Below are 24,572 nucleotides of genomic sequence, written 5' to 3' on the forward strand. Positions count from 1 at the left end.
GGCTTAATCTACCAAATCGATCGTGTGCGTTTAAACGGGCGAGTGACTTGAGCGAGTAAGGAATTTATCTTTTAAATATATATTTCAACATAGATATTAAGTGCATTATAATTTTAATTGAAATAAAATATTTAAGCATATTTTGTACTATTAATGTAAAGAAAATCTTTATATATATAAACGCTTAAATGTCCTTGTTGCAATACCGACTCTTAGTTGTCAATTATAATTCATATTTAAATTGTTTGGGTAAGGTTTTGTTTTTAAAGTCTATCTTTATACCTAGCAGTCTTTGTAGAAAAAAATAAAAATATAGATAAGTAATTATTATTAGAGCCGAGGGAAGCCTATGTAGTAAATATAAATACAGATACGAGCATCTCATTTTATCAGACGGATATTGTCGTTTAATAATTAATAGACAAAGATTAGATCGATTAGACGTTTAACTAAGCTTAAATTATCGAATCGATCATGCACAATTAAACATGCTAGTAAATCGAGCAAGCTGAGTGGATGTCCAATTCGAATAATTTTCATCGAATCGAATGAGTTCAATGACCTTTGAACTGAAGTCAATACATAATAAATTATAATATTAATTGATATCACTCATCGTAAATCGTAGACTGAAATTTATTTTTGATTCATCTCGTGCTTGCTCGCATGAATCCAGCATGTATCTTTGAAAATCTGTTATATAGATACCCCATACTGGTTCAACTTGGTATACCAAGCTACTAAGAAAGCTCACGCAGTGAGAGATTTTTTACTAATTACCATCTCAAATAATAATATTTTTATATACAGTTTAATAGAAAACGAAATATTACCTATTACTTTTGCGTAAGACTTTTTTGTTACCATGCTATATATTGTTTTCTAGTCCTGATATTATTTTAATAGACTCTGTGATAATTTCATTATTTCTAATTTACAATGAAATATTTCAATCTCTCTGTTATTACGTGGAAATTACTGGAAGGTTTTAAATAATAAAATAAACAATGATTAATCGTAATTCATTATAATATAGTTTTATAAGGAAATTAACCTTGAAATATAACTATATTATTTGAATAAAGTATATTTACATTTATACTAACCCGTGCCTATGAAACAAACAATTAATTTAGTCACGAACCTTAGTAGCCATTTTCAATCTCGATGACAAATTTCGAAGTTTAATTTGCAATCAAGTCGTCTAAACGAAGCATATTCGATCATCGCAAGATGCTTCAATCGACTCAGTAGATGACAATTACCTAGTTCACAGTTACATTGAGCAGTTATGCTGTATTAGATTTTAAACTATAATAATTTTCATTGTTAATCCCTAATAATATATAACTTTAGATAAAATATGTTTTGATCAAAAAGTTATAAACATTCTCAATTTGAAATCGTATTATTTTTTAAATCATTCTGTGAATATAAGAAGATCTAAAAAGTTTTATTTATATAATCGCCTGTGTAAAAATATATAAATACATTTTTTTTATATATATTAAAGAAGTAACACTAATTGTAATGAAATTATCGTGTATTGGTTAATAGTACTTATAATCAAATTAGCATTAAATATATTATAAATCATTTTATCTGAATTAATCTCAAGGTGAATAATTATATAATGTTTGTGTACCAATTTTTTTTTTTTTTTACGTTTGACTTATGAATTAAATTACTAAGCCATAAACAGCAGCACTTTTAACCGGTCAATACTAATAGCCGCTTACTTCTTAAACTAAGTTGAAGTTACGTCGTTAGTTAAGTAACTCATCGCTACTTTATTTGCTTAATGGAATAGCAATATAAATATTGAATATACTTATTAAGTTAGGAGAGTTCTTAGTTATGAATACCAATGAGTTTGATTATGAAAAATTTAGTTGTTCCTGACTTTTATTGTCAGCGACGGTAATATGACATGACCAGAGAGAGATCGGGCACCAGAAAAAAGGTTTTACTCACAACTGGTAAGATTTTTTGGAAGAAAACCTTGACATTTTTTAATTTCTAGATTTGATGTCAAATTCGTATCTGCGGTCTTGCTATGTCTATTGATAAAAAGCTGGATAGTGGAATACACAACGCCATGGCAAGTGTTCATCTCTAGCCACAGACAGTGGCTTTGTACGAGTAACCGTCCTCACACTGTAAATAAATTCTCAACCATGCTGACTACACTAGACACCCTTTTGTATGTGCAATTACCTGTGCAGAAACACCCAAGACATTTTCGCATACCTACATAGGTTATCATCTGCATATTTTGTTCGCAATATAATTTGCCACCTCAAAAATATCCCAAAAAAATGTTTTTCTCTTTTATAACATTCAGTGACGTCAGCTTCCAGAAACTTCTAGAATTCTAGTAACAATATACTTGTCAAAATTGGTTTAACTAAGTTGTATTCTAAACCAAAGTCAATAAAAAAGATTTTAAAACTTACCTCGATAGCATAGCATCATTGGCGCTGCCGAAATGATTAGCGGCTAACGCTGCTTCTAGAACGTTCGATTCCCTTCTAGGTTCAGCCCGATTAAGTATAGAACTTATAGAGAAACTCGTGTATGGAGCACTGCCAGTGGCCTTCTCTTCTTTATCTTTCTTTAAATCATAAAATGGGCTCTTCTGGTCTCTTCTAGAAGGGGAAGAAGGGATGTCGGGGCTGCTCGCTCCGGATACGACGTTCACTTCGATGTCGTTGTCTTGGGATGAAACGGGGGAATCCATTTTGGGTCTCAGCGCATCGTTTAGTTGTGACCTGTAAGATATATGAAATATTAAACAATTAAAAAATACATTTATATTAGAGTAACTACACGACCTTTATTTTGATTTCTTTCTGTTAAATAACCCTGATTTGTTGCTTATTATGTTTGAGCTGTAAGAAATATTAACAACTAGCTGTGCCCGCGACTTCGTACGCGTTTGAATTTAACAAAAAAAATATTGTTGTAGCCTAAGTTACTCCTTATTACATCAGCGATCTAGCCAGTGAAAGTCCCATCAAAACCGGTCCAGCCGTTCCCGAGATTAGCCAGAACAAACAGAAAGACAGAGAGACAGACACAAATTGAACAAAATGTTATTTTGTTATATGTACCGTGTACATACATATGCATTTAGTAAAAAACGGTTAATTTAATATTACAAACAGACACTCCAATTTTATTACAATAGATTAAATCAATTAATTGACATATATGTATATTATTAAAAACTAGCTGAGTCATGATTAAATAATTTATTAACTCAACTCGACTCAACTCTAATTCAATATTATAAAATATCGATATAAATAATTTTATAAATGAGAAAGTAACTCCGTCTATCTGATACTCTTTCACTACTAAACGACTTAACCGAATTTGATGAAATTTGCTATGGAGCGATTGATCTCCGAGGTAGGAAATAGGCTACATACTGATCATACCTGACGACCGACTCCTAAAACGCGAGGGAACCGCGTACGACAACTAACAATATATCTATACTGCTATATAAATCTGAAGAGTCTGTCTGTACTGATAGCTTAATTATTCTTTTATTATCTGTCTTACAACTTTGACATTTATCTCAGACTTGTTTGGGTTACCATCCAGTGATTTATAATTCTACTTTTAAAGAGTATTGACAAAACCTTGAATACAGTTGCATTACTGTATTCAAGGTTGAAGATGAAAAATAAGTGAGCCAGCACAAGGAATATAACGTCTTAAACACTATGTTTTAGCGATAAGTAAGTAAGTAAGGAGCTATTTATATTTCTTATCGTCAGAATCTATAGACGAAGGTAATCTCAATTTTTTGTCGAATTTCGTCATAAATATTCGTTTTATGAGTCACTGACATCAATTTACCACTTTTGAAATTTCTGTCTGTCCGTATGTCCCGCTATAACTCAAGAACGGTTGAACCAATCTTTACAAAAATTGGTATACAGTAAGAATATGTATGCTGCTTCAAATAACTAAAATATAATTATCACTGTACATGGAAAATGGTTAAAAAATATATATATATATATATATATATCCCGCTGAGTTTCTTTCGCCGGTTCTTCTCAGGTCCGAGGTGCTAAATTCCGACCCGGTGGTAGATTTTTGACAATCAATAAGCAAGTGTAAACACTTCTATATTGAATAAAGATTTTTGACTTTGACTTTTGACTTTGATGTGATTGCGCAAATGATAGGCTATATATATATATCTATACTACTATATAAATCTGTAGTCTGTCTGTACACTCAATTTTTTTGTCGAATTTCGTCATAAACATTCGTATTATGACTCTCTTCATTCTATGATCTTATACGTTCAATAAATATATTCAAAATAAAAAAGTTGACTTCCATTTATAATAATAATTATTATTATAAATAACGAATTTTAAATAAATTTTAAAACGTCCCGCGAAGCGGGCTGGTAACAGCTAGTGTACCAATAATTTTATACCAATGGCGACAGAGATAAAAATCAACAAGATCATGTCAATGTTTGTAATTCTAGAACCGTCGGCATCGGTAACACAATCGAAGGCATCCAGGAGAATTCAATTTTGAAACATTTTTATTTTAAGCTACGTCTGTTTATTGAATCATACTGTAAGTGCAATATTCAAGACTCTTACAAGCAATATGATAAGTCATTTAAGTATCTTATCTGATGTCAAACCACCGGTTCGGAATGTTTATCGAGAATAATAATTTAGAAACATGGTAGTTACTTATATTTTATCAATTATGTACATAAGGTAAAAATGTATGTGTTTTGTGTGAGAACCGATTAACTCCCAGACGACATATAACAAATAAATATTGGACGACATCACATACATTACTCTGATCCCTATGTAAGTAGCTAAAGCACTTGTGTTTTAGGAAAATCAGAAGTAACGACGGTACCACAAACACCCAGACAACATAGAAAACTAATGAACTTTTTCTACATCGACTCGGCCGGGAATCGAGCCCGGGACCTCGGAGTGGCGTACCCATGAAAACCGGTGTACACACTACTCGACCACGGAGGTCGTCAGTAACAAATAACAGTGAGTTTAGAAAAAAAAATCCATCCATCTGTCTTACAGCTTAAATTATAACACATCGAAGCTTAAAATAAAGTTAGTGAATACGTTATGCCGAGACGCACTCAGAAAGGATTTAGGAAATTTTGATTTAAGGGGACCCGCCCCTCTTCTGTAACTCCAACCTACCCGTTTAAGTATCATCTACCAGGGAAATAAATATGGTAATGTAAATTTAAATAATATAAAAAAAATATATTAATTCTTAATAAATATTTATATTTCCAAGGTATGGGCGGAGAACTTCGTTTAAGTGTCATCTCGACAATCTCTCTCATCCCTAGCCAAAATATTTTATAACAATCTACTCTTAACCAACATATACATTTTTTTAAGTTATTTATTTAAAATTTGAGTTTTTATTTATTTAAATATATCTATATAGTACTACGGTAGAATTGTATTCTAGCATTTTATGTGTGCATGTAATATTTGCGTGTGTGTGCGTGTGTATGCGTATGTGTGTCGCATATGGTGTTTATACTTGATTAAGCCTTAGAGAGAAATAACATATTGAAAAATCTCATTGGATACAATGTAGATTACTTTTCTTATCAGTTTGTATGTACGAATATGTATTATTTTATAAATCAGCTGTGCCATTTGTGTTGCCAATTTAACAAAAAAGTGATTCTTGTAGCCTACGTTACTCCTTATTACATCAGCTTTCTGCCAGTGAAAGTCTCGTAAAAATCGTTCCAGAGATTAGCCGGAACAAACAGACAGACATACAAAAATTGTAAAAAATGTTTTTTTGTATATGTACCGTGTATGCATACATATGCGTTTAGTACAAAGCGGTTATTTTAATATTACAAACAGACACTCCAATTTTATAATATGTATAAGATGTTTTAAAATTAAACGAATGTCACATTCAAAAATCAGTCATGTGTTTGACTCAAATTCATCCATAACAAGTAAGTACTAGTGATACTATTATATGACAAAAAAATAGATTATATACTCCACTTCTAGACTCCACTCAGATACTCTCTCGATTCAGAGGTTACTAATAAATAAAATTACACAAGAATCATTTAAAAACTATGATACATATACAGTTGAAATCAAGTCGCTAACATCAATCGTTGAACCATAACATTAATCTTATAAAAATCTTAAACAAACGCAAATCCATTAAAAAGCATAATATTTTTATCAGTTAACTTGTTATTTATTCACGGGGGATGCGGGATCCTCTTTATATAATCTGTGCCCGTGGGACATCCCTAATAAGCTAAGAACAATAACGCACTTAAGATACTGAATTATAGATCAGTTAAACGTCTCGAGTTAAGATTTAAGGTCTCGAGAGGAGGCTACCCTTTTTGGTCAATGAGTAGTTTAGATTACGATTTTTATTATATATTCTTTATTTAGAATTATTATGATTTAATATAGATTTGTGCTTTTTGTAGAACTAGTTGTCGCCTACGGCTTCGCTCGCGTTAGGGGTTATGAGGGGGACTATGTCCTTCCTTGGAGTTCAAGTTAGCTTCATAGCAAATGTCGTCAATTTCGGTTCATTGGTTTGGCAGTGAAAGAGCGACAGACAGACAGACAGACAGACAAAGTTACTTTCACTTTTATAATATTAGCATAGAAGTATAGATAATAATAAACGACGGCTGGATGAAAGATATGAACTACCCAAGAATTATGATAGTTTACAAATGTTGCCCAAACACAAGTACGTTATATAATCGTTCAGCTTTACATGGTTTTCGATACTTGGAGTGTAAACAACTTCTAAACACTATTGCTGTTTGCAAAATTTCTTGACATAAATACCCAATAACACTATTGGCCCGAACCGTGGTTTGGATCTGCAGCCTTGGTACCTAGCCTCTTAACCAAAAAGACAGGTAACAGATGTTACAATAAGAATGAATTGATATTAAAAATAAAAATGATATATACCTTAAATTTTAATATTGACAAGGTAAAAAGCGGATTGCACAAAAAAAAATTAAGCACTCTCTATTTAAACAATTCTAAATAGGTTTTTTGAAAACTTATTTTTTTTTTTTATTATCTGTCTTATAACTTTGACATTTTTGTCAGACTTGTTTGGGCTACCATCCACTGATGTATAATTCTACTGTTAAAGAGTAATATGTTGCATTATTGTATTCAAGGTTGAAGATGAAAAATAAGTGAGCCAGCACAAGGAATATAACATCTTAAACACTATGTTTTAGCGATGAGTAAGTAAGTAAGGAGCTATTTATACTTCTTATAGTCAGAATCTATAGACGAAGGTAATCCGCTACTCACCTTACGAAAACAAAAAAAAATAAATAAGAAAACCGTCTCTATGTAAAACAAAATCAACACTAAAACCGTAAATCTTAGAAGAAATTTTAAGACGTATTCAATGTCAATACACAAGAAAACACAAATCCACAAAAAGTTGAAAACGGAAAGAAACTCAAACAAACCGCTGACCGAACATTCGAGTTGAAATTTCGATTCAATACGTTAAAACAGGAAAAGGTTTCACACAAATTAATGTAATAGTTGTAATTTAAACAAGGGCGGTAGATCCGAATTTTGATACCATCGCAATAATATTCGTCGAAACACGCTTTTCATTGGGAAAACGTTCGATTGCCACTTTTGGTATTTTAAACATGTGTATTTGAACGGACGTTTCGATTAAATTGTCGATGTAAAATTTATCGTGGATGAAAAATGTTTAATGGAAATTCGGGATTGTAAAATGTTTTCGAGTGAGATTATTTCGAAAATCTATTCGATATATAAATATTTAATTATATTAGACAATTATCGATTTTTGTATTTATAGCTCACTTCTTGTTTAGATAAAAAAACCTTAAACGAAATTCTGACACAATTCACAACAAAATGAATCATCTTAATGAGAAAGCCTCACATCCGAAATGTAATATTTACTGGCTGTTGTCGCACAGTACAAACGATCGTGTAATGGTCGCAAGTGTGACTCCCGCTCATGTCAAGTTTTTGTTTAACATAAGCGTGAAAGTAGCGAGTATTTGGCTGGCATTTTAGCACGGGAATAAATTGCCAAATGTGTCGTCTGGGCAGTTACCACTGGCAGACATATAAATTAGTTATTACACTGTTCGCACCACCAAATATACTTGTGAAATACAACCTTAAGTAGGTACCATTCACTACACACTAATTCTACTGTAAAACAGCATTTCTTACTAATTTTGTCTACTGCTTTGAATCGGGAGTCAGCCCCAGAGACATAACTTATTTTTATATTATTTTCCATATAAAAAAAAGAAAAAGTCTCTATAACGTAGTTAAATGATTCAATATGAACCGAAAATATATTTTTGCTAGAATTATTATTATATTAGTTAATACGGTCCAATTGTCAATATTTGAGTTTAGTTTATTACGTCACAAAGCATCAATTACAATTTGAACATGATTTTGACGTAGAGAACAACGCTCTAAATCTGGATAATCTCGTGAAGTTTCCATTCATAGAGTAACCACCTATACTGGGACTATCAGCTGATCTATAACTGCTACTGGTAGTTGACTGACTACATATTATCCAGAGGTCTTGGGTTCAAACACGAGCCGGTTAAAAAAGTTATTTAATTCTTTGTCATAAATAAACTCTGTGGCAATCTGGATTTTTGGAAATATATTCATATAATAAAATTGGAGTGTCTGTTTGTAATATTAAAATAACCGCTTTTTACTAAATGCATATGTGTACACGATACATATACCAAAATATATTTTTTTCAATTTTTGTCTATCTGTCTGTCTGTTCCGACTAATCTCTGAAAAGACTGGACCGATTTTGACGGAACTTTCACTGGCAGATATCTGATGTAATAAGGAGTAACTTAGGCTAAAACAATTTTTTTTTTTGTTAAATTCGCACGCGCACGGAGTCGCTGGCAGAGCTAGTTAAGAATATATACACTCCCTAACCTCGAAAAGCACATGAAGCCGTTGATCTCGTTTATGAACACTCCTTCCTGGCAAATATTGTGCATTGTAATATCTCCTTTACATATAGCTAGGCTTCAATTAAAATGTCCGCCGTGACCAGAGTCAGTCAGAACACCGTCATTCTTGTCTGCGATTACATATGGAGATATTCAGTTGAAACTAATCCTTCTAAAATGTTTTAACAGACAGACATTATGATTAAGCTTTGCAACTTCTTATTTTTTTTATCTCTGTCTCTCTCCCTCTGATCGCTATCTCGTTCCTTAATTAAATATGTTTTTACTCAGGTTTGGATAAAATCATTACCAAGTGTTTCGAGCCACAGATTATAAATAAGGGATGTTTATTTCGGTATCAGTAATACGATATCGTGGTAATTCTAAATCGATACCCAAATATTCGTTCGAGTGTAAAGTATGTAATCGATACTTTTTATAAAAGATTTTTATCGCGATTAATTTTTCAAATCGATTTTTTTATAATTTTTAACTATGGGCGTTTGTTGCTTGTATAATGTTGTGTCAAAATATTTGATGTGAGATTAAATTGAAGTTCGATTTTTGATATTCGTTTAATTTTACCGATAATAGAGATTTTTTTTTACAGTTTATTCTTTTTTATACTTTAAGGATATATGGTTACAATAAATAGTATTTTGTGTATTTATTTATACTCACAAGGTAAGTGTTAAAGATCTGTGAAATCTCATAAACTTCTGATTCGTGGAAAATTAAAGTAGTATAAAATTTCTGTTCGTAACAAATATTTGTTTTGGGCTGAGCAGCTGATTGATGCGAACTCCGACGGGGGAAGGATTAAAATTATAGGTGAAAAGGTTTCGTTCAAGCCCTACGTACAGATTGGTACCACCTTCTCTTCAAATATTCTACCACCAAGCAGTAATATTTAGTATTGCTATGTTCCAGTTCGAATGGTGAGATATTTACAGGCACAAGGGACATAACATCTCTGTTCCCAAAGTTAGTGGCGCTATCTCAATGTAAGGTACTGTTAAAATGTCTTACGGCGCCACTGCCACTCATATAACAATAGAAAGCATATTTTTATTACTTTACAATAATAAGTCGTTACCACGGGTTTTCATTATATATTTAAATAAGATAGTTCTTGTAAATGTATGAAAAGACATAAAGGCGAACTAATTAATATACATAAAGGCCCTAACTTAACAAGATTGCGTCATGACAGATGGCCACTTGTCGATAGCATCTAACCCGTAACTTTACGACGCTCTAACCCTCGGATGCTAATCGAACTGTCACGTCCTCTATCACACCGTTAAACTTGTTTTAATGATTATTTAATTAAAAATAATTTAATACTAATAAACTTGTACCATTAATTAAAAAAAAATTAAATTAAAATATGACTACCATGCCATTCTGAGCGATATCCCAATTCCCATACACCTAAATCTTTTTAAGCATTTAAAATGTTAGAACCTATAAAGAAACTCATATACATACATGAACGGTGAAAACATTACACTCCTTTTGGGCAGTCGTATGTAAAGGGGGCCGATGAATAATAGTTAATAGGATACGTGACGATACACGTGTAACTGCAGGCTGTGAGTTCAAATCTAAACATTGTAAGAATACGTACACAGAAAATTATGAAACACTTCGTATCTCAGTCGTAAAACGTCGAATGTCAACCCGCGCTGTTACGCTATCTAGAACCTTGTATCCTTTCAATGTAATAATTATTAATTATTTTAGACCAGTTTTTAGTTTTTTATGCACGAAATATTAAGGCGAGATATTTATTTAACTCTTTATTGCACACCAAATATACATAAAGATACAAAATATATTTTCTTTAAAAGAAAATTGGCCAAGCAAAAGGCGGTCTTATGGCTTATAAGCCATTTCTTCCAGACAACCTTTGGGTTAGAAGGATAATGTGTATGGAAGACGGCAATATGGTGGTGCAGTAAAAACTTACATTATGAAATAATAACGAATACAACTCAATAAATATAGCAAATACATAAATACAAAAAATACTAATAAATAGAATATAAAGCAGATTATAGATATTTATAAATAAATCATATATACATACATGTATCTATATAGTATATGTATTAAAAAAAATAAATAAATATAATATTATTAATAAATATAATAGAAAGTATAATAGGATATTAAATAACTGTATCTCAAATGTCATCATTATTAGTGTCCAAATAGAATTTCTTCAGAGAATTTTTAAATATTTGTAACGATTTAGATTGTCTTATGCATTATATTAATAAATGAGGATATATTATTTATGGATAAAGATTATTATTATTATTTTATGATAGATGATTTTTTTTACCGTTATAAAAGTGACCACGGTGTAATGGACGACCGGATCACATCTTAGCATCGTAAAGGGTTGAATTAGACTTTGTAATGTTTTACGATTTCGCGGGGAACTGTTAAAATTTCATTTAGTTATTAGCCGTGTAATAACAATGGAGTGAGACTTTTCATTATCTGTTATCCTTTATTTCGATCTTTATTGCTCTGATATTAATATTACTTTGTATAATTAATGTTAAATTTTATTAGTGGCCAATTTTATACGAACGTATGCTATTACAGTCTAAAAATCGAAGTATTTATATTATATAAAATAATTATTAAAATAAAGGTAAACTTAAGTTATAGAGCCGAGATGGCCCAGTGGTTAGAACGCGTGCATCTTAACCGATGATTTCGGGTTCAAACCCAGGCAGGCACCACTGAATTTTCATGTGCTTAATTTGTGTTTATAATTCATCTCGTGCTCGGCGGTGAAGGAAAACATCGTGAGGAAACCTGCATGTGTCTAATTTCAACGAAATTCAGCCACATGTGTATTCCGCCAACCCGCATTGGAGCAGCGTGATGGAATATGCTCCAAACCTTCTCCTCAAAGGGAGAGGAGGCCTTTAGCCCAGCAGTGGGAAATTTACAGGCTGCTAATGCTAATAATGCTAATAAAACTTAAGTTTCCGCCTTCACAAGGTCAATAGGTACATCCATCCTGGGGCACAGTATTCGTTTCGGTTGTATCTTGACCTTCTAAATAATTAAAAACTCATATAAAAAAAAACCTTGATAACTAAAGCATACTACTCAATACAATATTATATTAAAGACAAAAAAAGCGCGGTTAGTATTAATTGACTTCTAGGCAGGATATATAACATTTAAATTGTTCTTTACTGACATACTTTGAAATTTAAATGGAGGAAAAAATTAACTACTGAGTTTCTTGCCGGTTCTTTTCGGTATAATCTACTTACCGAACCGGTGGTAGCTTTAAATTTAATTCACACATATTAAACACTCAACAACATAACGATTCAAAAGTACTTTTGAACCTACTTGAATAAAATATTTTGATCGATTGAATAAAGAATAAAGATTCACGTATTCCTTGCAATTATTTAATAGCTCAACTATATTGTACTCTATCAACAGCTCTTGATTAACATATCTTTATTTATAATACAACACTATTATATCCATAAATACTCGTATCCACTTTAATTTGACTTCCAAAGTTCTAGCAGCTTCTACAGTTCAAAATGCCAATTGTCGCAAACCCATAATGAATATCAAAGATTGTCCAAGCTCTCGAACAATGATATCATGTCAATTCGATGTCAAATGTTGTGTATTTGGCCTTTGTCGAGTTGTGCAAGCACGTCTGGATTGGTACGACGCATGTTCTAAAGCCAAACATAAATACTTCGCATTGTTGTGTTATGATTTCAAGGGTGAGTTGGGAAGTATGGCAACGTATGGATACGTTAATATTTATAATGGTCACCACTTACCATCAAACCGTCCACTTCCTAATCGCCTACATTTTTTCAATAAAATCATACCAAATAATATTAATGTAAACCTATCCGTGTTCCGACCAAGATGGCCAATTGCAAATATCGCAAATCGCTGGCATTTCTCGAGTGTACGACAGTGATATTCCCAAGAATCTGCCAGCTGTGGGGCCTTAGACGTTTCATGTTTCTACGAATCTCGAAATCACGAAACGGTTTGTAATAACTTACTATATTCGTTAAATGTTAAATATTACATCGTTATTTTACGAGCAATCGTTTATGAATTATTACATTTATATGTTCATTATGTATTAGTTCTAATATTACATAACAATAACTTTTACATAACACATAATATACATAATGTTAAATACATGTATATATAGTTTATTAAAAAAAAATCTATGTATATTAATACATGAGGATATGTTAATTTTGTAATGCCTAACTGAGAAGAATGCTAAAACAATAAACATAAAACTTATAACAGAAGATAGATCGCGTTTCGGATATAATCTATAGTAATATTATATTTGCGAAAGTATCTCTGTTGACGCTTAAGCCGCTGAACCGATTTAGATTAAATTCGGTGTGGAGATAGTTTGAGTCCGAGAAAGGACAATGGTTGCTTTTTTAATTGAAGTCTAGTGGTATTAAAATAGTAACGGTTTGTGTGCTATAGGAAAAGCTATATAAATTCTACGCGGGTAAAGCCAAAAGTTCAGACAGTATTATTATATAATGTAGCACTGCTGTTAACGTGACGAGCGTTAATTTAAAATACTCGTTAACATTTACTTAAAAGATTCAAATCGATTATATTATTTAAGATTTAATGATTTTAAGCACTTATATTTCGGTATGTGTATCCGAGTTATTGATCACAGCAGGTCCGGTTAGAACACAGTAATCGTAGTTTAAACTCGATCAAGCACCAAAATTTAACATATATTTCGTGTCCAACGATTGAGAAAAACACTGTAAGGAAGCAGGGCGCTAATTCTACTGACAAATTGTTACGTTACCACAACTGTATCGAAACGTAATCTTCGCTGTTCAGCTTATGAATTATATTAACGTAACAATCCAGCTGCGATTCGTTCGAAGTTGGATCGAAATATAATAGGGATCGTATCGTAACCGATATAAATAATTACAATTAGTCCTCAGTTACGATTAAGATGATTATTTATTATTTTTGTGCTTATTTTGTGCTTATTTTTGTGAGCGATAGTCGAAATAGAATCAGTTAGGCAATTCTGTAACAATAAACGCGAAAGTCACCGCTGAACACGAGCTTGAAATGTCAAAATTAGATATACGACATTGACTTTATTAATTATGAAAAATATAGGATACACGTATCAAAATAGCGTATCGTTGTAAATCGGTTGTTAATATTACACGAATGATCTCATCGTGAAATATTGACAACCGACCTTTCTATTCTGTGAGAAGTCACTTCGTAGATAAGAATTGAGTTCTTACAGAATCGCACTGCAGAACCCTTATATGTGAGTAGAATTGCCCTCCTGCACATTATGAAAACCGTCATATGTGTAAACCACCATCGTACGGTCCTCGAGAGGGGCATTTGCAGGGGCATAAATGGATTGAAACATCTTCAACTACGTGAAATCGTTAACAATAATTTTATGTAAAAAAAATTATAATTTTATGGATAAAAATTTCCTCAAACGTAAACTAATCTTCGGCTATTAAGTAAAGCGATATTTAATTAATATAAGTGTATTCAAATTAGTTAATTACACGAAAATATAAAATTTTACATGTGACAGTGTTTGATGAATAATTGGTGCCCAAGGGATTACGCTATTCAGCCTACCGTTGAAGGCAATTTTATTTATAAACGACTACATTTCTTAAATATACTAATATCACGATTAGACTGTGTCTCGATAAAATGTTCTACAATAGAACTAAAACAAACAAGCTAATTTTTATTATCTTGGTGTGCGTGAGTGACAGCTGCCCTTAACACTCGCCAAACGTCATATTATTTATTGACTAACTATTGCCCAGTATTTTTTTTTTTAATTTACTTTGACATTCTATATAGACATATAAGAAAGAGAAAGGAGAGAAAGGAGAAAATGGATTAAAGATCAAGTCTGACAAGGAGAAACTAAAGTTTAGCTAATATCACAATGTTGGCAGAGTTTCATATGAATACGGGATCCTTCTTTCAATGGTGAGCTCAAGATGAATTGGAAATTCCTTGGACGATTTGAACATGAAATATTTCATTAAGATCCGCGTGTTCTAACAATTAGGTCATACCGATTCATCGAAAATCTTTTTTTCAATTTATCATACAAAAACTTTACTGTTTATTTATATCCAGCTAAGAATGTTAACAGCTTGTAATAAAACTATATCATTGGTTTTAAATGGGAGATTAGGTACTTTATTAAAAGTACAATAAATAATTATACATATAACCTTAACAAGATATTTAAATATACAATACATTTATGTATATATCCTTTAAATGTGTCAACACAGCCGAGAAGAAAAATAAAGATCTATCAATAACAATTGCAATGTTACAATATATAAATTTTCTTAAAGTTTATGTAAAACTATATAAACATTCAAAGAGTATTACCTAAGTACCTAACTTTAGCTTAAAACTGCTGCTCCACTTCTACCGCATAAAACGTTACACCGCCGTAGGCCGTAGCGAGATGTTATAGCCTTTAGCTTTCCTCAATAATTGGGCTATAAAATGCAAAATCAATTTTTCAAATCCGACCGATCCCTTCAGAGATTATCGCGTTTCAACAAACAAATAAAACAATAAAACTCTTCAGTTTTATTGTATTAGTTTGTTTAAATATAATGTTTAGCCTTATACTTCTCAATAAACGGGCTATCTAACATTAAGATAATTTTAATAGCGCTTTCATAAACACTCTTTACATCAAAATGTAAATACAGATTACAAAATATAATATAATCCAAATCTGTTATTTTGTTGTCGGAACAAAATATCAAAGGCCTTTAAACACAGCTTATCGGTTGTTTAATTAAAATTAGTTCTCTCTTTTGACATTCGAAGGAAGAAGACAGTTTTGCTCGTCACCCCTTAAACAAGATACAGCCGTCTTTATTTAAGGTGCGTTTAATGCTGTAATTTAATGCACAACATAATGAAGTGCTTAAAGCGATTGATAATTATAAGCACCATTTGTATTTAATAAATCTAGCGAAATTGTTTTTTCTTTTATTGCGAAAGTGTAATTGTATTGTGTAAAATATGATAATATTTTAGCTAATGTTATTAAATTACACATACATATGTTTAAATTTAAAGGCGGTCATTTATTCAGAATGTCAAATATGTAATTCAAGATGAATACAAGCGTATAATTAAAATATTAAACGTAGAAAATATTAAAATTGTATAATTAGATTTATATTAATTATTTAAAATTACATGCATTACAATTTTTTTTTTTAACTTTAATTGTTAATGATACCTTAGTTTATAATATTATTCACAATAACAAATTTTAAAATTGTTACAAAATAAAATCCATAGATAATATTCAAAGACATTTTTTCGATTAGTTCAAATTAAATTTTAAAAATAATAACAAAACTTACCTCTCAACTGAAATCAGGCATCCCTCATAATCTCCACTTTTTCAATAAATCAATCCACAACACTAAAATCGAAATAAAAGTTTAATCAGAATCCATATCACAAACAGTTCACCGCGTTATTTAAAAAAAAAAAAAGAACAACCGTTTTATTTCGATAGTATCGTGTCAGGTAGGTATACCTAAGGAACATGCGCCGGTGTCTACAGCACCCGTATGACTGGCAGCTACCCTTACAATTTGGGGCGTCACAATACGAAGACCACCCCTCGAAATAACCAACCATCCCCATATAGCCGTCCCTCTCTAATGAAGACATCCCTTTTACGGTAAACCGACCCTTATAATAAGTACGTAAGGGTGTCGAGGGTGCAAAGTGAAATTGTTGAGAAGTAATCGATCGGCAAGAGTGACTAGAGTACTAGTGAGTGTCTAACAAAATTAAGGGTTGAAACTTTCGATATTGTGAGACTGGAGGTATGCGGTATTGAAGGCTTATTTCATTTGTAACGTATTTAATATATTATTTAATTTAATATTCTATTTTTAAATTTAAATATTCTTTTTTATAATTAAGTTTATATCGAGTAATTTGCGAGAAAACTTCGTCTGTAAAGTCTTCTTCGTGGCCGTTTTTTTTTTAATATTAAAATGTTTTATTAGATATTTTTTTTTATATTTGGTATATATTGAATTGTTATTATATATATTTAATTGTTATTATATATATTTAATTGTTATTATATATATTGAATTGTTATTATATTATTATAGATAGGTTTCGTTTCAATTAAAAACAGTCAGTTACAAAAAGATCTTAACAATTAAGATTGAAAAAATTAAAACAATTACAATTACGATTGTAAAATAAGTTATTATTTTAATAAAAGGGATCGTTTATCTACGCAGGAGTTATTAAGTTCAGAATTGGGTACGAACACAGATTTACTACTAATTCCCTTACACTCATACGAAGGGAGACAATCCGACAACTCTGAAGAAAAATTTGACTATGTCAGACCAGCTAGAGACTATTAAAGGGAATTAGACCTTTTCCAAGACATAGGTATTGCAGGCCGAACGAGCCAACCTAATAACCTAAACACATTAGTTGTATAATAATATTCTAATACGCTTCTATGAAATATTATTTATAATAATATATTTACGGAGACATTGTACTAATGCGATTTATTTGAATAAGTAGTTAGAGAATGTGACTACATACGGTTAATTGAAGAAGAAATTCAATATATTCCTGGGTAGTCTATTCTACCGCATAATAGCAATTCTTTGTATTGCTGAATTCCGGTTTTAAGGATGAATGAACTAGGGTAATCCTGATTGATATTATAAATACCAAAATGTTGGTTCGTTAAGATTACACGTCTCAAATACTCAACCGACGATCATGAAACTTTTCATATACTGTGTCAGGGATACAAAAAATAGCATAGTGTACCTAACGCCTGCTATCTCCCTCACACACGGACGAAGCCGCGGGCGGAACCTAATCATATATATTGAACTAGCTAATCGTCCCGGTTGCACACGGATATAATAAGGTTATATATACACCTTTTGGATTGGAGAACAAACATTAAAATAATAATGGCTAAATTTTACTTAATGGTAGGGCGCTGTGCACGTCTAGTCGTACCACCCACTCTTCAGATATTCTACCGCCAAGCAGCAATACTTAGTATTGTGTGTTCCAGTTTAAAGGGTGAATGAGCCAGTGTAACTGTAGGCAAAAGATTAGTGGTCACCATGACAATGACCACTTACCATCTGGTGGCCCATTTGCCCGTACTCCGACCTATTACATTTCGGCTTTTCTCTCCTATAATATGCATGTATTATACATATAAACCTTCCTCTTGGATCACTCAGTTTATTGATGAAAACCTCATTAAAATCCGTTGCGTAGTTTAAAAGATCTAATCGTACAGACGCAGAAGCGACTTTATCCACGTAGATATTCGCACCAGTAATAAAATATAAACACAATTATGTCAAAGAAAATTAAATACATAAGCCATGGAGGTAAAGTAAGATTAATTAATTTTATCATTATGTTGGTGCAGATATCCGAATTTGTATTATATAGTTACTGAACTAAACTTTATGGCCGATTAATATCATTAATATCATGTCATCTCTATTACAACATATATTGGCAGATTTTTATAATAATAGCAGAAACGTGACAGGAAAAGGAAAACAATAATCATACTTGTTCGTTAATTAATTACTAATTCCTTAAATATTTTTATATTATTTAATATTAATAACATATAATATTTAGTTCTTAGTGTTGACATTATTAAAATTAAACAGTGGTCTCCCGCGAAACTTCGCGTTTATTCAAAAGACTTTTTTTAGGAAGTTCGAAACCTATGACAAGTTATGTTTTGATGAAATCAAAACTCATTATAAACTGCAAGTCACTCATTTGCATTTGGCGCCAAAATGGTGAAACCTCTTTTGAATTAAATTTTTAATATCAAATAGTATACATTAGTTCAGTTAAAATGTAATTTTTTTTATTTTTTTTCTTATACAGCCGTAGTACCGCTTTCTAATCGATCAATAACTTTTTTCCGCTTAAAATTAATTCTTAGTTAAATAATAACAATTTAGTAAATTGCAATCAAGAATTATCTATAATTTTCTGCACATCTACGGCTGGAGCTCTTCAAAATGAGACTATAACCGATTTTTAATATGCAGCCATCGTCCCATAATCACTGGAACAAAGATCGGCTTAAGCTATTAATATATAAGAGTTTACGCAGTTTACAAATGCTACTTAAATTAGAACATCTGCTTAGGCTTGCTTGCTTGCTTAGGTAATTAAAAAAAATCTGATCTGATCATTAAACTTGGTTTATCTTCTCCGAAGATCGTTACTTCAACGTACAAGCACCTCTGACCTTCTTACGTGTTTAATTTGCATTTACAAATATCGTACACGACAATGAAGGATGACTTTCGCCAAAAGCAGCGTGCTGGAATAATCTGCAAAACGAATACTTAAGAAAGGCTTCCTGTATCCCGTCACGTCGAGAGGAGAGAAGAGCGAAGAGACGGAGAGAATAGCGCTGGTTGTTCAGTAGTAGCTGGTAGTCCGGTGGTCCGGTAGGGCACACTAGGCGGCCTGGGAAAGTCTCACGTACCCCCCACCCCACATCACGTGGGGGTAACTCGTAACACGTTTTTCCAGCGAATAAATATCAATTATATCTTCCTGACCAATTTTGATCACGGAGCAGTATTATCTTTTCCATAAGGACGCCGGGGCTCAGATCCTACATTCTCACAGGGGCTCCAAAAGACCAATATATTTTATTATACTTTTTTTTTCTATTATTATTGAACTCAACAAAAATATTTAGAGAGTAAAAGGGTTTTTTTGAGTTCCGGAAATACTGAGCGTAATTATAATAACTGGTCAAGTGCGAGTCTGGTTTTCGCTATATATCTCGAATTTAAACACCAAAGCTTGTGGTACAGAACCTTCATTGAGGCAGTGTGCCAGTTCCACTCATACTTGGTCAGTTTTTACTTGCTCCAAGGCCAGGAATGGGTTAAGACGGCGTTACTACGAAGGACTTAGGATATATTACAGTGCAATGATGCGTGAACACAAGTCTCTCTTCTCCCTCAAATTAAAAAATGAGGATAAGGACCCTCACTCTCATAATAGATCAAGTATGATATCCAAAACGATTAGACAATTCATACGCACAGCGGCTACCGATCTGTCTGCTCTCAGAACACGAAAACGCAGCCAACTTCAATTATCCGTCTGATTTCTGAGACTTGAGGTTTCAGAACCATGGACCTCGAGATTCAGAACCAACAAAGCTACGAGACGTCGGAGGAAGACAAGCATATAACATACATAAATACCAAAACGTACATCAATTCTGTACATATTTATAAGTAAATGGAATTATAAAAAAAATATGCGAAGATAATAAGTTAAATTTATAAATTAGCCAAAACTTCCTAAATAACGTTCTCACAAACAAACGGATACACGGAAATGTGTCTTCACGAGGCCCCTTAACCATTCACTAATACCCTTTAGCCCTTAGGCGAAATGAAACCTCACCCTTACCAAAAAAATTCGAAACAAGAAACATACACTGCACACGATGACCATTGCGCGCTGTAATACGAAAGACTTTAAACATAGTCGAGTAAAAGTAGTAATGAATGTTGCAATAGTAATAAAAGTGGGAAGATTTAATAATAAAATATATTTATGGTGTGGCAGCCCCGAGCGTTTCCGAGTGTTGGTGCGTATTCGCCCTAATGACTAATTTACTCCTATAATTGCCCTTGTAGGAATCTTTAGGGGCTTTTTATATCTTCATTGGTTAAGTAGGGACTTCCATAAAAGTTTGTTACTTTTTTCAGACTTATTACTGGTTTTTATTACGCAATATAAACTTGACGACATACATGATAGGATGTAACAAGTATGTCTTGAGGATGCATAATCTCTCGTCCTGAAAGTGTTCATCAACTTTCTAGATTAAATAGTTTTGGCTGGGCGTTAATATTAGTAGTTTGGCAGGACAAACGATATTTTATCATTAAGATTAAAATATTAATCAGGAAATATAACTAGAGTTTTAGTAGGATAATAATACATTCAGCTACCGACATTTTAGAATGAAAATTCAACCAAGAAGAACCGGCAAGGAACTCCACAAACACCCGTGTCATTAAACATTATTAACTAATATTATACGCTTTAACAGCCAAACTACTGAACCGAATTCGATGAAATTTGTTATGGAGCGAGCTTGAACCCCAAGGAAGAATACAGGCTACTTTTTATACCAAGCATCTAACTAACCCCTAAAATACGAAGTAACCGGCTACAACTATTATTACATAGGTAGGCATTTGTAGACATCCCTTATTAGTTATCGCACTGGTGAGCGAGTGTAAAATGTTATGTATTAATGCCTCGTTTGTCGAGTGGTTAGCTCATAGGACTGAATTCCGAAATCTTGGGCTTAAAACCCCTTGGACCAACATAATATTATTAAGTCAAAAAAACTCACTACCAAACCCGGTCCAAATACCGGGCTTGGTACGACCGACGAGTGTTTACACTAACGTAGCTCGGAGAGCAAGTTAAGCTGTTGGTCCACCGCCTGAGCTCTCGGCGGTCGTGTTGGATCGCCGTCCCTTTATATTATTAGATATTAGAGTGAGGCAATAGAGTGCATCTATGTCTGATTTCTGTGCACATACTTTTACACGATATGTGCAGCGTAGTTAGCTATGTTGTGGTATATCAGTATAATATATGTACATATATATAGTTGGCCATTATCATCATAAAGGGTATTTTATATGCAATAAGTAAGATTGAAATTCTTAATTTAAATTAGCCAGCCCTCCTATCCTTCTAAATTGTATCTCACCAGCATGTTCACCGTCTATGTAGTAGTATTACATGTAACAATAATATATTGCTTAAATACGATTATTATAAAAAAAAAACATTAAAAATTTAGTTTCGTTTGTACAGAGCTTAAGCGCCATCTCGTATTAAAAAGTAGATCGAAATATATTTAAAATTTATATTTAATTTTAAAATTATTTAATTCAAAAGACTACTTTTATTTGCGGCTGAAATAAATAAATATATATGTATTTGAAAATTATTGAGAATGTTTCTATTTTTAACGCCATCTCTTATTGAGTAGCTGTAGAATATTATGTTATATGATGCTTGACATTATGGTTTTTGCAAAAGGCGATAGATGGCGCTATTATAGTACTAAAAATAAAAATATAAAGAAAAATCCAATTCTGCAACATAATATCACATAGTTATTTCACGACGATTTTATTTAAAATTTAACTCTATTTGAAATAAATTTTATTATAAAATTATATATGGTCAAAACAAATTATAACATGGTCAAAACAATCTGTACAATACAAATACAATTACCTACTTTACGAATTTTAATTATTTTTACTCAATAAACAATGAAATAAAAAACAAAATGCATAATATATTGTTCTTTGAAACAATAATGTAATTCTTTACAAATAATTATATATACATATTATATGTGTTATGATATTATATATTATGAAATTTCAAAACGATATCAGGACCTTTTTTAATAAAAAGCAATTGTGTTCAAAATACTTTATTCTCAACAACATTACGTATAAAACATCCTTACAGCATCCGTCGAATGCACATACTAAAGCCACTGATCATTTTTACAACTGAATTATTTATACACGTGTCATTTCTAAGTGATTTCAATTTTTTTTTTTTTACTTTATTGTTTGACTGTTAAAGTATACTTTTTTTATTACGTTATATTTATTTACATAATTCGTATTCAATTCCTATAAAAAGAAGTTTAATATAAAGTTTACTTCAATAGAATTTGTAAAGAAGAACTCAACTTTAAGTTTTTTTTATATTATATTGAAGGACAATTTGTCTAAGATTTAAGCCCTCAGATTGTTAGGACTTAGTAAAATTAAAAAAGTTTCATCTATTAATCAAAACCTTTTTACTGTTATTTTATCATTTTTTCGAACTCAATAATGAGAAACATTGCTTTTAGCCACAATGACCTTTAGTTTCGTTAGTGTTACTATTTTATAAATATATTATAAATTGGTGTAATTCAGTATTATTAATACACTTAATATTGTATTTTTTAAATTATATTCGTTATAATAATTATAGTTTACAGGTTTTTTTATTGAACGTGCTTATCTCTAAAAGTCCAAGTTGTGTTTAAATAATTATTTCTGCGGTAGATAATCCATTCCTTGGGCATTGTTATAAGGCTGTATTGTATGTATAGGTTGTATATAAATTGTGTCCTGACTCAACCAACGTGCAAAAATGTATGAAATATGCAAAGTCAATATTTACAAAAAACTGCAGAGCACAGGAAACGAGATCCTTATGAACTAAATGATTAGCAATTTTAGTTTAGGGAGTGATGCTTATAGTTTGTACATATCTTTATTTTAAATTTATTTATGTACATAATAAAATAAACCCTACTGACAAAATGTGTTTATAGTTCGCTTGGGAAATCTTTTAGAAAAATAAAATAGACATCGTGATATTTTTAAAAATTGCAAATTTTATTTTTCTCAAATCAAATTCTATTGAAGTGGACATTTTTTATCCTTATAATTAAGGTTAATATAATCTATATCAATCAGAAACATAATTCATCTTACAAATAAACGCGTAAAACAATATAAATTTTATGATTATGACATAATCTGTGTAACGAATAATTTTCCCGCGTAAATGTATCGTTGTTACAAGTATAAAAAATGAAAGCTGTTTTTAATTAGTAACTAAAATTGGAACTAGAATAATGGAAGAGCCAATAAATGTTTGATGATAAACATAATTATGACATCATGAGTTGTTTAAAGATATTTTTTAATTATGAGTGTTAAGTCTTAATCTGTAAAATGATATTATAATATAGTATCATTTAATGATAAAATGTAATTAAAAAGAACACTTTTAAACACTTTGTTTTTTTTTCGGCTTTTAATTAAGGCTGAATTATATTCTTCATGTTTCGTATACTAATTATATTTAAAGTTATCGAATAAGTATGTTGCCAAAGGGGGTCCGGCAATTATTTATGTGGCCAATCAATGCGAAAGGTCCTAAGCGACTTAATATAGGCAATAACAGATAATACAATTTTTTTTTAATTTATTTAATTGCTTTAAATATTTGTAATTTTACAGCCTTTCTTATAGTTAACGATATATACGTACATAAAGTGATGCCAAGTGATTTAAAAATGAAGAAAATAAATCGCAGCTAATCAATATAATCAATACGAATGAGCTTAAAATTTAAAAACTTAAAGTCATATTTAAATATGCTTAATATTATTATTAAAATAAATATCATCACAACGAGAAAACACAATATCATCTACTTACATTGACTAGGTTTTCTTTTTTTTTCTCCATACAACTAACGCACAGAT

General features: G+C 31.4%; 1 protein-coding gene across 1 annotated transcript in view; it reads right to left on the bottom strand.

The window, feature by feature from the left end:
* LOC113396047 (homeobox protein HMX3-B-like) overlaps positions 1 to 16,771 on the bottom strand; it is a 30,559-nt gene extending 13,788 nt beyond the window's left edge. The window contains exons 1-2 of the mRNA XM_026633819.2: positions 16,540 to 16,771; positions 2,457 to 2,771 (exon numbers count right to left, since the gene is read on the bottom strand). Of these exons, the coding sequence (XP_026489604.1) occupies positions 2,457 to 2,740 (284 nt within the window). The 5' untranslated portion in view covers positions 2,741 to 2,771; positions 16,540 to 16,771. The remainder of the gene's footprint in view (positions 1 to 2,456; positions 2,772 to 16,539) is intronic.
* Positions 16,772 to 24,572: the final 7,801 nt, after the last annotated feature.

Source organism: Vanessa tameamea, chromosome 24 (assembly GCF_037043105.1).
Source record: "Vanessa tameamea isolate UH-Manoa-2023 chromosome 24, ilVanTame1 primary haplotype, whole genome shotgun sequence".
Classification (NCBI taxonomy): Eukaryota; Metazoa; Arthropoda; class Insecta; order Lepidoptera; family Nymphalidae; genus Vanessa; species Vanessa tameamea.